The sequence below is a fragment of the Lolium perenne genome, chromosome 5, assembly GCF_019359855.2.
Source record: "Lolium perenne isolate Kyuss_39 chromosome 5, Kyuss_2.0, whole genome shotgun sequence".
Lineage (NCBI taxonomy): Eukaryota > Viridiplantae > Streptophyta > Magnoliopsida > Poales > Poaceae > Lolium > Lolium perenne.
In genome coordinates, this window is record NC_067248.2 from 202,012,368 (window position 1) to 202,025,242 (window position 12,875).

General features: G+C 44.7%; 1 protein-coding gene across 1 annotated transcript; it reads left to right on the forward strand.

Moving 5' to 3' along the window:
* The first annotated feature begins 581 nt into the window (after window positions 1-581).
* LOC127303979 (uncharacterized) lies at window positions 582-2,008 on the forward strand. The gene is made up of 3 exons (XM_071821043.1): window positions 582-797; window positions 843-1,004; window positions 1,901-2,008. The coding sequence occupies exons 1-3, from the start codon at window positions 582-584 to the stop codon at window positions 2,006-2,008; spliced, it is 486 nt and encodes a 161-aa protein (XP_071677144.1).
* Window positions 2,009-12,875: the final 10,867 nt, after the last annotated feature.

The window sequence follows — 12,875 nt, forward strand, 5'->3', positions numbered from 1 at the left end:
ATTGCGTCGGCCCAGATGGCAGCATAGACAGCTCCTTTGGTGGACCGGTAGTCCAGGATTTTTTTTTTTTTTTGCAAAGGGTACACTGAATGGTGGGTGATGCCCAATTGCATCTGTCCTAACATGCGACACTAAACATTCGGATTACCTTCTCTCTCTCGATTGCAACAAGGACAATCCAAATCGCGGCAACGCAATGACATGCTGACATTAGCCATCAGGTTTGTCATGGCAGCCAGAAGATTTATCATCTCCCCGGGGAAAAAAGAGGTTTCAAACTCGATGGGGACGCGCGGCCGCTGGTTGAGAGCATCTCCAACACGAGTTGTAAAAGCCGCGCGCGGCAAAAAAACCCGCCAGTTTGCCGCGCGCGAGCGCTTGCGCGAAGCTCCAGCGGAGGCGGGGAAATGGCGCGCGCTATAAATTTTGCCGTCCGCGCGCTTTGCGCTGCCGCGCGCGCTATAAGTGGGACACGCGCGAACGCGGTCAACCACTGAACTTTTCACGCGTCCGTCTCTCTCCCCGCCGCCGCTCCACCTCTCTCCTGTCGACCGCTCCGCCTCCACGCGCCTCCGTCGAAGATGCCTCCGCGCCGCCGCTCCGCCTCCGGCTACCGCGCCGTTCGGGCGCGGCCGAGCGGCCGCTTCGACGCGGAAATCCGTTCCGGCGACGAGCGGATCCGCCTCGGCACGTTCGATACGGCGCACGAGGCGGCGCGGGCGTACGACACCGTCGCCTGGCGCCTCAGCCGCTCCCGCCGGACCATGAACTTTCATGACGTCTGGACGCAGGAGCAGGCAGAGCAGCTGGCGCCGCTGCCGCCGGTTATCACGCGCGAGCAGCAGCGCCGCCGCCGGGAGCTGGAACAGCGCCTACTCATCGCAGAGCGCGACGAGGCCCTCCGCCTCGAGTGGGCGCGGCAATTTCCTGAAGATGTCGCCGCCACCGAAGCCTTCTACGCGCAGAAGGAGGAGGAGAAGGCGGCGGCGAAGACGAAGAAGAAGGCGAGTCGCGACAAGCGTCGTGCAGAGTCCGCGCCGAGGAAGGCGGCGAGGGCAGAGAAGGCGGCGAGGAAGGAGGAGGAGAAGAAAAACGGCGCAGGGCCGTCCACCATCGTCCTCTCCTCCTCTTCGTCCTTCGAGTGGACTTCGACGCCGGTGTCGGAGACGACTCCGAGCTCCCACTCCTCGGACTACGACTGGGACTCGGAGGAGTAGACTCTGAGTGTAGTTTCAAATGTCGCTTAAAATGTCGAACTTTCAATAAATTGCGTAATTTTTCGTGTTTTATTTTTTTTGTTTGATTTATATTTCGAACGAAAACGAAGCAACTAGCCGCTCGGGACGCGCCGCGCGCTGCATAATGGCGCTTTCAGCGGAGGAGCACTTTTACCGCCCGAGCACGCGTGGCAAAATGACGCTTCCAGCGGGGCAACTTTCGCGCCAACGCCCGGAATCGGTTTACAACGCGTTGCAAACTACATATAGCGAGCCGATTTTTGGAGCTTTCGTTGGAGATGCTCTGAAGACTTGAGGATTAGCGGCAGCGACGCAGCGTCATCCACATTGTGAACAATTATCTTGATTGGAGCAGCCGAGATCACGATGTCAATGGGGCAATCTTAGAACAAAAGCGTTGGCCTGAAACCTACACTTGTTTACGAGCAGCTCACGCGAGCGTGATTTACAAGTCCACAACCATCGCATGGCAGCACAGGTCGGCTGTGTCCAATCGATCTGCCGCAGTAGTTTCTCTTCTGGTCAATCCAGTCCAAGATGTTCAAGATGTTCCTCTCCATTTTGTACCGTGTGTGGGGCAACGGAAAAATATGCCATAAATGCGTTCACGTGGTGGGTCATCCCACTGTTCCTAATTCTAGCTGCAACTGCAAATACTACAGGAAATACACCTGCCAGCACCAATATGGCAGCAAATGATTGGTCCAAATACAGAGAGCATCTGCACCCGAGTTCCATTTCGAATTTCTGAACCTAAGAAACTTTTTTAAGGCAGAGATGTTCATTTAGGCCTTGTTTGGTACTAGAGTTTTAGTGCGGATTAGCGGGGATAATCCGCTCCAAATTTTAAATCCCCACTTATCCCCAATGCATGTTTGGTGCTAGAGTATGAGAGAGTTTAATCCTCACTTATCCCCACTTTTCCCCAAATTTTTAGTGTAATTTTTTCAATCCCCAATACTCTACCCCTACCTAGTGGATTGGGGATGATTTTGTGGGGATTGGATGACAGCAGCCAATACTCTAGAGTATTATCCCCACTAATCCCCACCGAAACACTAGTACCAAACAAGGCATTAGGGGGAAAGTTGGACCTTTTTTATATCTAAACTGCACGTGCGGAAATCTGGTAGGGGCATTAATTGCGCGTATGCAGTTTGTTTTTCATCTGAGTCGGGTAGAGTCCTATTAATGCACGGACGTTAATTGTTTCACGTCTATGGATTTCACAAGTACGTGGACTCGAACATGCATAGAACGTGGCGGTACTAAACTGTGTCAAACAGGCTACGTGAAAAATTACGTTACAAATTTTGTAGAAAAAATCCTAGCCGTAAATTTTAGATCTAACTATCACAGTAGTTAAGATGATGTGGATTAACGTGACGTCTCTATTTTAGTTCTGTATTTTGCTTTTAGTAGAAAAAATCCTAGCCGAAAATTTTAGATCTAACTATCACAGTAGTGACGTCTCTATTTTAGTTCCGTATTTTGCTTTTAGTATATAATAGATAGATAATAGATTTTGTGTCAAAATTTATACTAGAAAAAGCAATTTGTACAAGTGGGACTTAAGTGGGACACTTGACACCCAGTGCCATGATATATGAAATCTAGTTTGATCTTGCTAAGAGCATCTCCACTCGAACCCTAAAGATTGGACCGAAAGGGGCTTTCGATCCCCACTCAATCCACGTTGGGCGAGAGGGGGCACCAGATGGAGCCAGAAATGTCGTGGGCTAGCATTTTTGGAGACGGTTCAGAGAAAACCATCCAATTTCGCCTCTTTTCACGCCCATCCCACCTGATCGCCGCCGGCTCCAACCCTCTCCACCTCCGCCATTTCCCACCATCGAAAAGGCCGAGCCACCGAGCAAACACACCTCCGCCCTATGACACCTTTAACCAGCCCCCGAACCATCGTCCAGAGGCGTCCGCCAATAGTTCAGCCCCCTCCCCTTGCGCTTGTCTTGCCCGCGAGGTGTTCAACGATTTTCCTAGTCATGGATACGAACAATGAGGAGATGGTCGCCGCTTAATGTCTACGCACGCTTCTATTCCTGTAGACAGTGTGGGGCCTCCAAGAGCAGAGGTTTGTAGAACAGCAGCAAGTTTCCCTTAAGTGAATCACCCAAGGTTTATCGAACTCAGGGAGGTAGAGGTCAAAGATATCCCTCTCAAGCAACCCTGCAATTACGATACAAGAAGTCTCTTGTGTCCCCAACACACCTAATACACTTGTCAGATGTATAGGCGCACTAGTTCGGCGAAGAGATAGTAAAATGCAAGTGATATGGATGAATATGAGTGGTAATAACAATCTGAAATAAATATGGCAGCAAGTAAACATGCAGTAGAACAGTAAATAAACGGTGATTCGATATTTGAAAACAAGGCCTAGGGATCATACTTTCACTAGTGGACACTCTCAACAATGATCACATAAATAAATAACTTCTCTTCACTTGTGCTACTTTCTCACCCTCTCTTGTTGGATAACAAACACCATTCATTGTGTAGGGCTATAAAAGCACACCTCAAGCCGGAGTAAACAAGCTCCACAACATCCGGAGTTCATATTAAAGTAACCTCTAGAGTGCATAATAGACCGTTGCAATTTAGATCGAGTAGTAACATAGCATACACACTGTCAACAATAGCTATGAAAGGGGGAATAGATCGCATCAATACTATCATAGTAATAGTTAACTTCATAATCTACAAGAGATTACAATCATAACCTACACCAAGTACTACATGATGCACACACTGTCAACATTACATCATGGAGGAGGAATAGACTACTTTAATAACATCACTAGAGTAGCACATAGATTAATAGTGATACAAAGCTCATGATCACATAAAGATCACACCATGGGAGAGAGAGATGAAGCACATAGCTACCGTAGAGCCCTCAGCCTCGGGGGAGAACTACTCCCTCCTCATCATGGGAGACAGCAACGGTGATGAAGATGGCGGTGGTGTCGATGGAGATGACTCCGGGGCAATTCCCCATCCCGGCGGCGTGCCGGAACAGAGACTTCTGTCCCCCGAAACGGAGTTTCGCGATGGCGGCGGCGCCCCTGGAGTCTTTCTGGAGTTTCGTCAATTGGTGTAGGGTTTTTAGGTCACGAGAGATTATATAGGCGAAGAGGCGGAGTCGGAGGGGCCAGGGGGCTCCCTCCTCATAGGCTGGCGCGCCCCCCTCCAGGCCGCGCCGCCCTATGGTCTGGGGGCCCTGGGCCTCCTCTCCGGCTCCCCTTCGGTGTCCTGGTCCGTCTCGGTGAAATATGATGTTTGGCCTTTGTTTCGTCGAATTCCGAGAATATTGCCCGAACAGCCTTTCTGGAACCAAAAACAGCAGAAAACAGGAACTGACATTGTGGCATCTTGTTAATAGGTTAGTTCCGGAAAATGCATAAAATCATTATAAAGTGTGAGTAAAACATGTAGGTATTGTCATAAAACTAGCATGGAACATCAGAAATTATAGATACATTGGAGACGTATCAAGCATCCCCAAGCTTAGTTCCGACTCGCCCTCGAGTAGGTAAACGATAAAAAGAATAATTTCTGTAGTGACATGCTACTTACGTAATCTTGATCATACTATTGTAAAGCATATGAGATGAATGAAGTGATTCAAAGCAATGGTAAAGACAATGACTAAACAACTGAATCATATACCAAAGGCTTTTCATGAATACTACTTTCAAGACAAGCATCAATAAGACTTGCATAAGAGTTAACTCATAAAGCAATAAATTCTTAGTAGAAAGTTTTGAAGCAACACAAAGGAAGATATAAGTTTCAGCAGTTGCTTTCAACTTCAACATGTATATCTCATGGATAATTGTCAACACAAAGTAATATGATGAATGCGAATAAGCAAGTATGTAGGAATCAATGCACACAGTTGACACAAGTGTTTGCTTCTAAGATGGAAAGAAGTAGGTAAACTGACTCAACATAAAGTAAAAGAAAGGCCCTTCGCAGAGGAAAGCATGGATTACTATTTTTGTGCTAGAGCTTTTATTTTGAAAACATAGAAACAATTTTGTCAACGGTAGTAATAATTCATATGTGTTATGCATAAGACATCCTATAAGTTGCAAGCCTCATGCATAGAATGCCAATAGTGCTCGCACCTTGTTCTAATTAGCTTGGATTTTACATGGATTATCATTGCATAACATATGTTTCAACCAAGTGTCACAAAGGGGTACCTCTATGCCGCCTGTACAAAGGTCCAAGTAGATAGATGTAAGAGCAAGATCCATATCCCGTGTTTTGTGTGTTTGATAACAACACTCGAACAATTCTAACCGTGCACAAAGTTTGTCATTGATAGGTTTGCAAGATGCACGGTACCCTCGCTGAGCACTTTATGATCAGAAGACCGAAGCGTAGTTCTTAGGCTTTCTGGTTTTGTGTGTGTGTCGCGAGGTAACATGGTAGGAGAGGAAAAGAGGAAAAAGTTGTTTCAGCTATAGCGGTACTACCGGTACCAGGAGCGGTAGTACCGCTACCCCTACTGGTACCGCCCGAGATACCGCTCTGAGGTTTGCACGCGGAAATGTCCCACAGAACACGATACAGAGAGCGGTAGTACCGCCCACGGTACCGTGCTAAGTACCGTAACGCGTTACGGTAGTGCCGCTCTGGTACCGCTCGGGTACCGCTTAGGATCCAGTAAGGTCTGGACCCTATTGCGGTACCTCAAGCGGTACCGCAAGCGGTAGTACCGCAATGTGTCCACGTGGACAAGTTCAGTGGGGATTCGAACTCAGAGCGGTAGTACCGCTTTCAGAAGCGGTAGTACCGCTTAGGCAGAAACAACATGCATCGGTTGGATTTGGAGGGACCTATATAAAGGGCCCTTCTTCTCCAGCTCGCCCTAGCTCTTCTCTCTCTCCTCCATTGTTGCTGAGCTCAAAATTGAGGGGATCTCCTCATCCACCCAACCAATCTTGCTCATACTTTGAGAGGTGGTGTAGGAGACCCCGATCTATCATTCTACCGAGAGAAAGTTCACCAATTCGTGGTAGTCCTTAGTGGATCTTGTTGTTAGGGTTCCTTGGTGGAAGAGCTTCTTGGTGGAGCACTGGAAGAGCTTCTTGGTGGAGCACTGGAAGAGCTTCTTTGTTGAGCACTGGAAGAGCTTCTTGGTGGAGTAGTGGAAGGGTTCCTTTGGTGGAACATTGGAGATGGGTTTCTATGGTGGAGCATTGGAGATGTGCAGCTACGGAGTCTAGCTTGGTGATGTATGCTAGCGTACAGTTGACGTAGGCGTAGTAGCTTCCTTGTGACGGTAAAGCACTCGTCCGCTGGGAACCCCAAGAGGAAGGTATGATGTGTACAGCAGCAAGTTTTCCCTCAGTTAGAAACCAAGGTTTATCGAACCAGTAGGAGCCAAGAAGCACGTTGAAGGTTGATGGCGGCGAGATGTAGTGCGGCGCAACACCAGGGATTCCGGCGCCAACGTGGAACCTGCACAACACAACCAAAGTACATTGCCCCAACGAAACAGTGAGGTTGTCAATCTCACCGGCTTGCTGTTACAAAGGATTAGATGTATAGTGTGGATGATGATTGTTTGCAGAGAACAGTAAAACAAGTATTGCAGTAGATTGTATTCGATGTAAAAGAATGGACCGGGGTCCACAGTTCACTAGAGGTGTCTCTCCCATAAGATAAATAGCATGTTGGGTGAACGAATTACAGTTGGGCAATTGACAAATAGAGAGGGCATGACAATGCACATACATGACATGATGAGTATTGTGAGATTCAATTGGGCATTACGACAAAGTACATAGACCGCTATCCAGCATGCATCTATGCCTAAAAAGTCCACTTTCAGGTTATCATCCGAATCCCTTCCGGTATTAAGTTGCAAGCAACAGACAATTGCATTAAGTATGGTGCGTAATGTAATCAATAACTATATCCTCGAACATAGCATCAATGTTTTATCCCTAGTGGCAACAGCACATCCACAACCTTAGAACTTTCTGTCACTGTCCCAGATTTAATGGAGGCATGAACCCACTATCGAGCATAAATACTCCCTCTTCGAGTTACTAGCAAAAACTTGGCCAGAGCCTCTACTAACAACGGAGAGCATGCAAGATCATAAACAACACATAGGTAATAGATTGATAATCAACATAACATAGTATTCTCTATCCATCGGATCCCAACAAACACAACATATAGCATTACAGATAGATGATCTTGATCATGTTAGGCAGCTCACAAGATCCGACAATGAAGCACATGAGGAGAAGACAACCATCTAGCTACTGCTATGGACCCATAGTCCAGGGGTGAACTACTCACTCATCAATCCGGAGGCGACCATGGCGGTGTAGAGTCCTCCGGGAGATGAATCCCCTCTCCGGCAGGGTGCCGGAGGCGATCTCCTGAATCCCCCGAGATGGGATTGGCGGCGGCGTCTCTGGAAGGTTTTCCATATCGTGGCTCTCGGTACTGGGGGTTTCGCGACGGAGGCTATTTGTAGGCGGAAGGGCAGGTAAAGGGGCGTCACGAGGGGCCCACACCACAGGCCGGCGCGGCCAGGGCTTGGGCCGCGCCGCCCTGGTGTGTCGCCACCTCGTGGCCCCACTTCGTCTTCCCTTCGGTCTTCTGGAAGCTTCGTGTGAAAATAGGCCCCTGGGCGTTGATTTCGTCCAATTCCGAGAATATTTCCTTACTAGGATTTCTGAAACCAAAAACAATGAAAACAAAGAATCGGCTCTTCGGCATCTCGTTAATAGGTTAGTGCCGGAAAATGCATAATAATGACATATAATGTGTATAAAACATGTGAGTATCATCATAAAAGTAGCATGGAACATAAGAAATTATAGATACGTTTGAGACGTATCAAGCATCCCCAAGCTTAGTTCCTACTCGTCCCGAGTAGGTAAACGATAACAAAGATAATTTCTTAGTGACAATGCTACCAACATAATCTTGATCAATACTATTGTAAGCACATGTAATGAATGCAGCGATTTGAAACAATGGTAAATGACATGAGTAAACAATTGAATCATAAAGCAAAGACTTTTCATGAATAGTACTTAAAGACAAGCATCAATAAGTCTTGCATAAGAGTTAACTCATAAAGCAATAATTCAAAGTAAAGGTATTGAAGCAACACAAAGGAAGATAAAGTTTCAGCGGTTGCTTTCAACTTGTAACATGTACATCTCATGGATATTGTCAATGCAAAGCAATATAACAAGTGCAATATGCAAGTATGTAGGAATCAATGCACAGTTCACACAAGTGTTTGCTTCTTGAGGTGGAGAGAGATAGGTGAACTGACTCAACATAAAAGTAAAAGAATGGTACTTCGCAGAGGGAAGCATTGACTGCTATATTTGTGCTAGAGCTTTGGTTTTGAAAACAAGAAACAATTTTGTCAACGGTAGTAATAAAGCATATGAGTTATGTAAATTATATCTTACAAGTTGCAAGCCTCATGCATAGTATACTAATAGTGCCCGCACCTTGTCCTAATTAGCTTGGATTACCGGGATTATCATTGCAATACACATGTTTTAACCAAGTGTCACAAAGGGGTACCTCTATGCCGCCTGTACAAAGGTCTAAGGAGAAAGTTCGCATTGGATTTCTCGCTTTTGATTATTCTCAACTTAGACATCCATACCGGGACAACATAGACAACAGATAATGGACTCCTCTTTAATGCATAAGCATGTAGCAACAATTAGTGTTCTCATATGAGATTGAGGATATATGTCCAAAACTGAAACTTCCACCATGGATCATGGCTTTAGTTAGCGGCCCAATGTTCTTCTCTAACAATATGCATGCTCTAACCATTAAATGAGTGGTAAATCGCCCTTACTTCAGACAAGACGGACATGCATAGTAACTCACATGATATTCAACAAAAGAGTAGTTGATGGCGTCCCCAGAAACATGGTTATCGCACAACAAGCAACTTAATAAGAGATAAAGTGCATAGGTACATATTCAATACCACAATAGTTTTTAAGCTATTTGTCCCATGAGCTATATATTGCAAAGATAAAGAATGGAAATTTTAAAGGTAGCACTCAAGCAATTTACTTTGGAATGGCGGAGAAATACCATGTGGTAGGTAGGTATGGTGGACACAAATGGCATAGTGGTTGGCTCAAGGATTTTGGATGCATGAGAAGTATTCCCTCTCGATACAAGGTTTCTAGCAAGGTTTATTTGAAACAAACACAAGGATGAACCGGTACAGCAAAACTCACATAAAAGACATATTGTAAACATTATAAGATTCTACACCGTCTTCCTTGTTGTTCAAACTCAATACTAGAAATTATCTAGACCTTAGAGAGACCAAACATGCAAATCAGATTTTAGCATGCTCTATGTATTTCTTCATTAATAAGTGCAAAGTATATGATGCAAGAGATTAAACATGAGCACAACAATTGCCAAGTATCACATTATTCAAGATATTATACCAATTACCACATATATCATTTTCCGATTCCAACCATATAACAATTTAACGAAGAAGATCCAACCTTCGCCATGAATACTATGAGTAAAGCCTAAGGACATATTTGTCCATATGCAACAGCGGAGCGTGTCTCTCTTCCACACAATGAATTCTAGGATCCAACTTTATTCAAACAAAACAAAAACAAAAAACAAACCGATGCTCCAAGCAAAGTACATAAGATGTGACGGAATAAAAATATAGTTTCACTAGAGGAACCTGATAATGTTGTCGATGAAGAAGGGGATGCCTGGGGCATCCCCAAGCTTAGACGCTTGAGTCTTCTTGATATATGCAGGGGTGAACCACCGGGGCATCCCCAAGCTTAGAGCTTTCACTCTCCTTGATCATAGTGTATATCATCCTCCTCTCTTGATCCTTGAAAACTTCCTCCACACCAAACTCGAAACAAACTCATTAGAGGATTAGTGCATAATCAAAATTCACATATTCAGAGGTGACACAATCATTCTTTATACTTCTGGACATTACACAAAGCTACTGAAAGTCAATGGAACAAAGAAATCCATCTAACATAGCAAAACAGGCAATGCAAAATAAAAGGCAGAATCTGTCAAAACAGAACAGTTCGTAAAGATGAATTTTTAACAGGCACCAGACTTGCTCAGATGAGAAAACTTAAAACTAATGAAAGTTGCGTACATATCTGAGGATCACTCACGTAAATTGGCATAATTTTCTGAGTTACCTACAGAGAATTTTACCCAGATTCGTGACACCAAAGAAAACTGTTTCTGCGCAGTAATCCAAATCTAGTATCATCCTTCTATTAGAGACTTTATTTGGCACAACAATGCAATAAAACTAAGATAAGGAGAGGTTGCTACAGTAGTAAACAACTTCCAAGACTCAAATATAAAACAAAATTACTGTAGTAAAAACATGGGTTGTCTCCCATAAGCGCTTTTCTTTAACGCCTTTCAGCTAGGCGCAGAAAGTGTGTATCAAGTATTATCAAGAGATGGTGCATCTACAGCGGGGTGTGGAGTTTTCTCAACCATGCATAGTATTTTGGATACATAAGTTTCAGCGGCTCCCTTTTCATTAGTCTTGGGCCTGCTATTCTCATCAAACAAATTTTCAGGAACAAGCCAAGCATAATTATCATCTAGAGCTTCATGCATCGCTAGGAGCTTACATGGTATTGGTGCTTTAATCTCCCCACCATCATTAACATTATTAGTGTACTTAATTCTATCCGTATCCATCTTTTCAAGTGTTCTTTTAAAATCGGTGATCATACCAAGCCTATCATGCTTACTAAAAACTTTTCTAGCTTCTTTGGCTACATCCTCAAATTCTCGCACTAGGACTTTTAAAAAAAAATCTCTCTTCTCTTCCCTCTCCATATCAGAAAGTGTAAGAAACATGTGTTATATCATGGGGTTGAGACTAATAAATCTAGCTTCCATCATGCGTACCAAACAAACAGAGGCATCTTCATAGGTAGGGACAGCTTTTGCAAGGGGTATATCTTTAAGATCTTCATGCATACTAACATGGGTGAAAAATTCTTCTATATTATCTCTTCCAATTATAGACCCTTGTCCTACCGGTATATCTTTATCTTTTTCAGTAAAATTAAAAGGAAACATGATGAAATAAGTAAAGTAAATGCAAGTAACTAATTTTTTTTGTGTTTTTGATATAGCAAACAAGATAGTAAGTAAAGTAAAACTAGCAACTAATTTTTTTGTGTTATGATTTAGTGCAGCAAACAAAGTAGTAAATAAAATAAAGCAAGACAAAAACAAAGTAAAGAGATTGCGATGTGGAGACTCCCCTTGCAGCGTGTCTTGATCTCCCCGGCAACGGCGCCAGAAAATATGCTGCTAGCGTACAGTTGACGTAGGCGTAGTAGCTTCCTTGTGACGGTAAAGCACTCGTCCGTTGGGAACCCCAAGAGGAAGGTATGATGTGTACAGCAGCAAGTTTTCCCTCAGTTAGAAACCAAGGTTTATCGAACCAGTAGGAGCCAAGAAGCACGTTGAAGGTTGATGGCGGCGAGATGTAGTGCGGCGCAACACCAGGGATTCCGGCGCCAACGTGGAACCTGCACAACACAACCAAAGTACTTCGCCCCAACGAAACAGTGAGGTTGTCAATCTCACCGGCTTGCTGTTACAAAGGATTAGATATATAGTGTGGATGATGATTGTTTGCAGAGAACAGTAAAACAAGTATTGCAGTAGATTGTATTCGATGTAAAAGAATGGACCGGGATCCACAGTTCACTAGAGGTGTCTCTCCCATAAGATAAATAGCATGTTGGGTGAACGAATTACAGTTGGGCAATTGACAAATAGAGAGGGCATGACAATGCACATACATGACATGATGAGTATTGTGAGATTCAATTGGGCATTACGACAAAGTACATAGACCGCTATCCAGCATGCATCTATGCCTAAAAAGTCTACTTTCAGGTTATCATCCGAACCCCTTCCGGTATTAAGTTGCAAGCAACAGACAATTGCATTAAGTATGGTGCGTAATGTAATCAATAACTATATCCTCAAACATAGCATCAATGTTTTATCCCTAGTGGCAACAGCACATCCACAACCTTAGAACTTTCTGTCACTGTCCCAGATTTAATGGAGGCATGAACCCACTATCGAGCATAAATACTCCCTCTTGGAGTTACTAGCAAAAACTTGGCCAGAGCCTCTACTAACAACGGAGAGCATGCAAGATCATAAACAACACATAGGTAATAGATTGATAATCAACATAACATAGTATTCTCTATCCATCGGATCCCAACAAACACAACATATAGCATTACAGATAGATGATCTTGATCATGTTAGGCAGCTCACAAGATCCGACAATGAAGCACATGAGGAGAAGACAACCATCTAGCTACTGCTATGGACCCATAGTCCAGGGGTGAACTACTCACTCATCAATCCGGAGGCGACCATGGCGGTGTAGAGTCCTCCGGGAGATGAATCCCCTCTCCGGCAGGGTGCCGGAGGCGATCTCCTGAATCCCCCGAGATGGGATTGGCGGCGGCGGCGTCTCTGGAAGGTTTTCCGTATCGTGGCTCTCGGTACTGGGGGTTTCGCGACGGAGGC

What these genes read in the sequence shown, in the direction of transcription:
- LOC127303979 (XM_071821043.1), top strand. Translation starts at nt 582, where the DNA reads ATGCCTCCGCGCCGCCGCTCCGCCTCCGGCTACCGCGCCGTTCGGGCG. An exon ending in ACGTCTGGACGCAGGAGCAG is followed by an intron (nt 798 to 842) that starts GCAGAGCAGCTG and finishes ACGCGCGAGCAG; the next exon opens with CAGCGCCGCCGCCGGGAGCT. An exon ending in CGGCGAAGACGAAGAAGAAG is followed by an intron (nt 1,005 to 1,900) that starts GCGAGTCGCGAC and finishes CAAATACTACAG; the next exon opens with GAAATACACCTGCCAGCACC.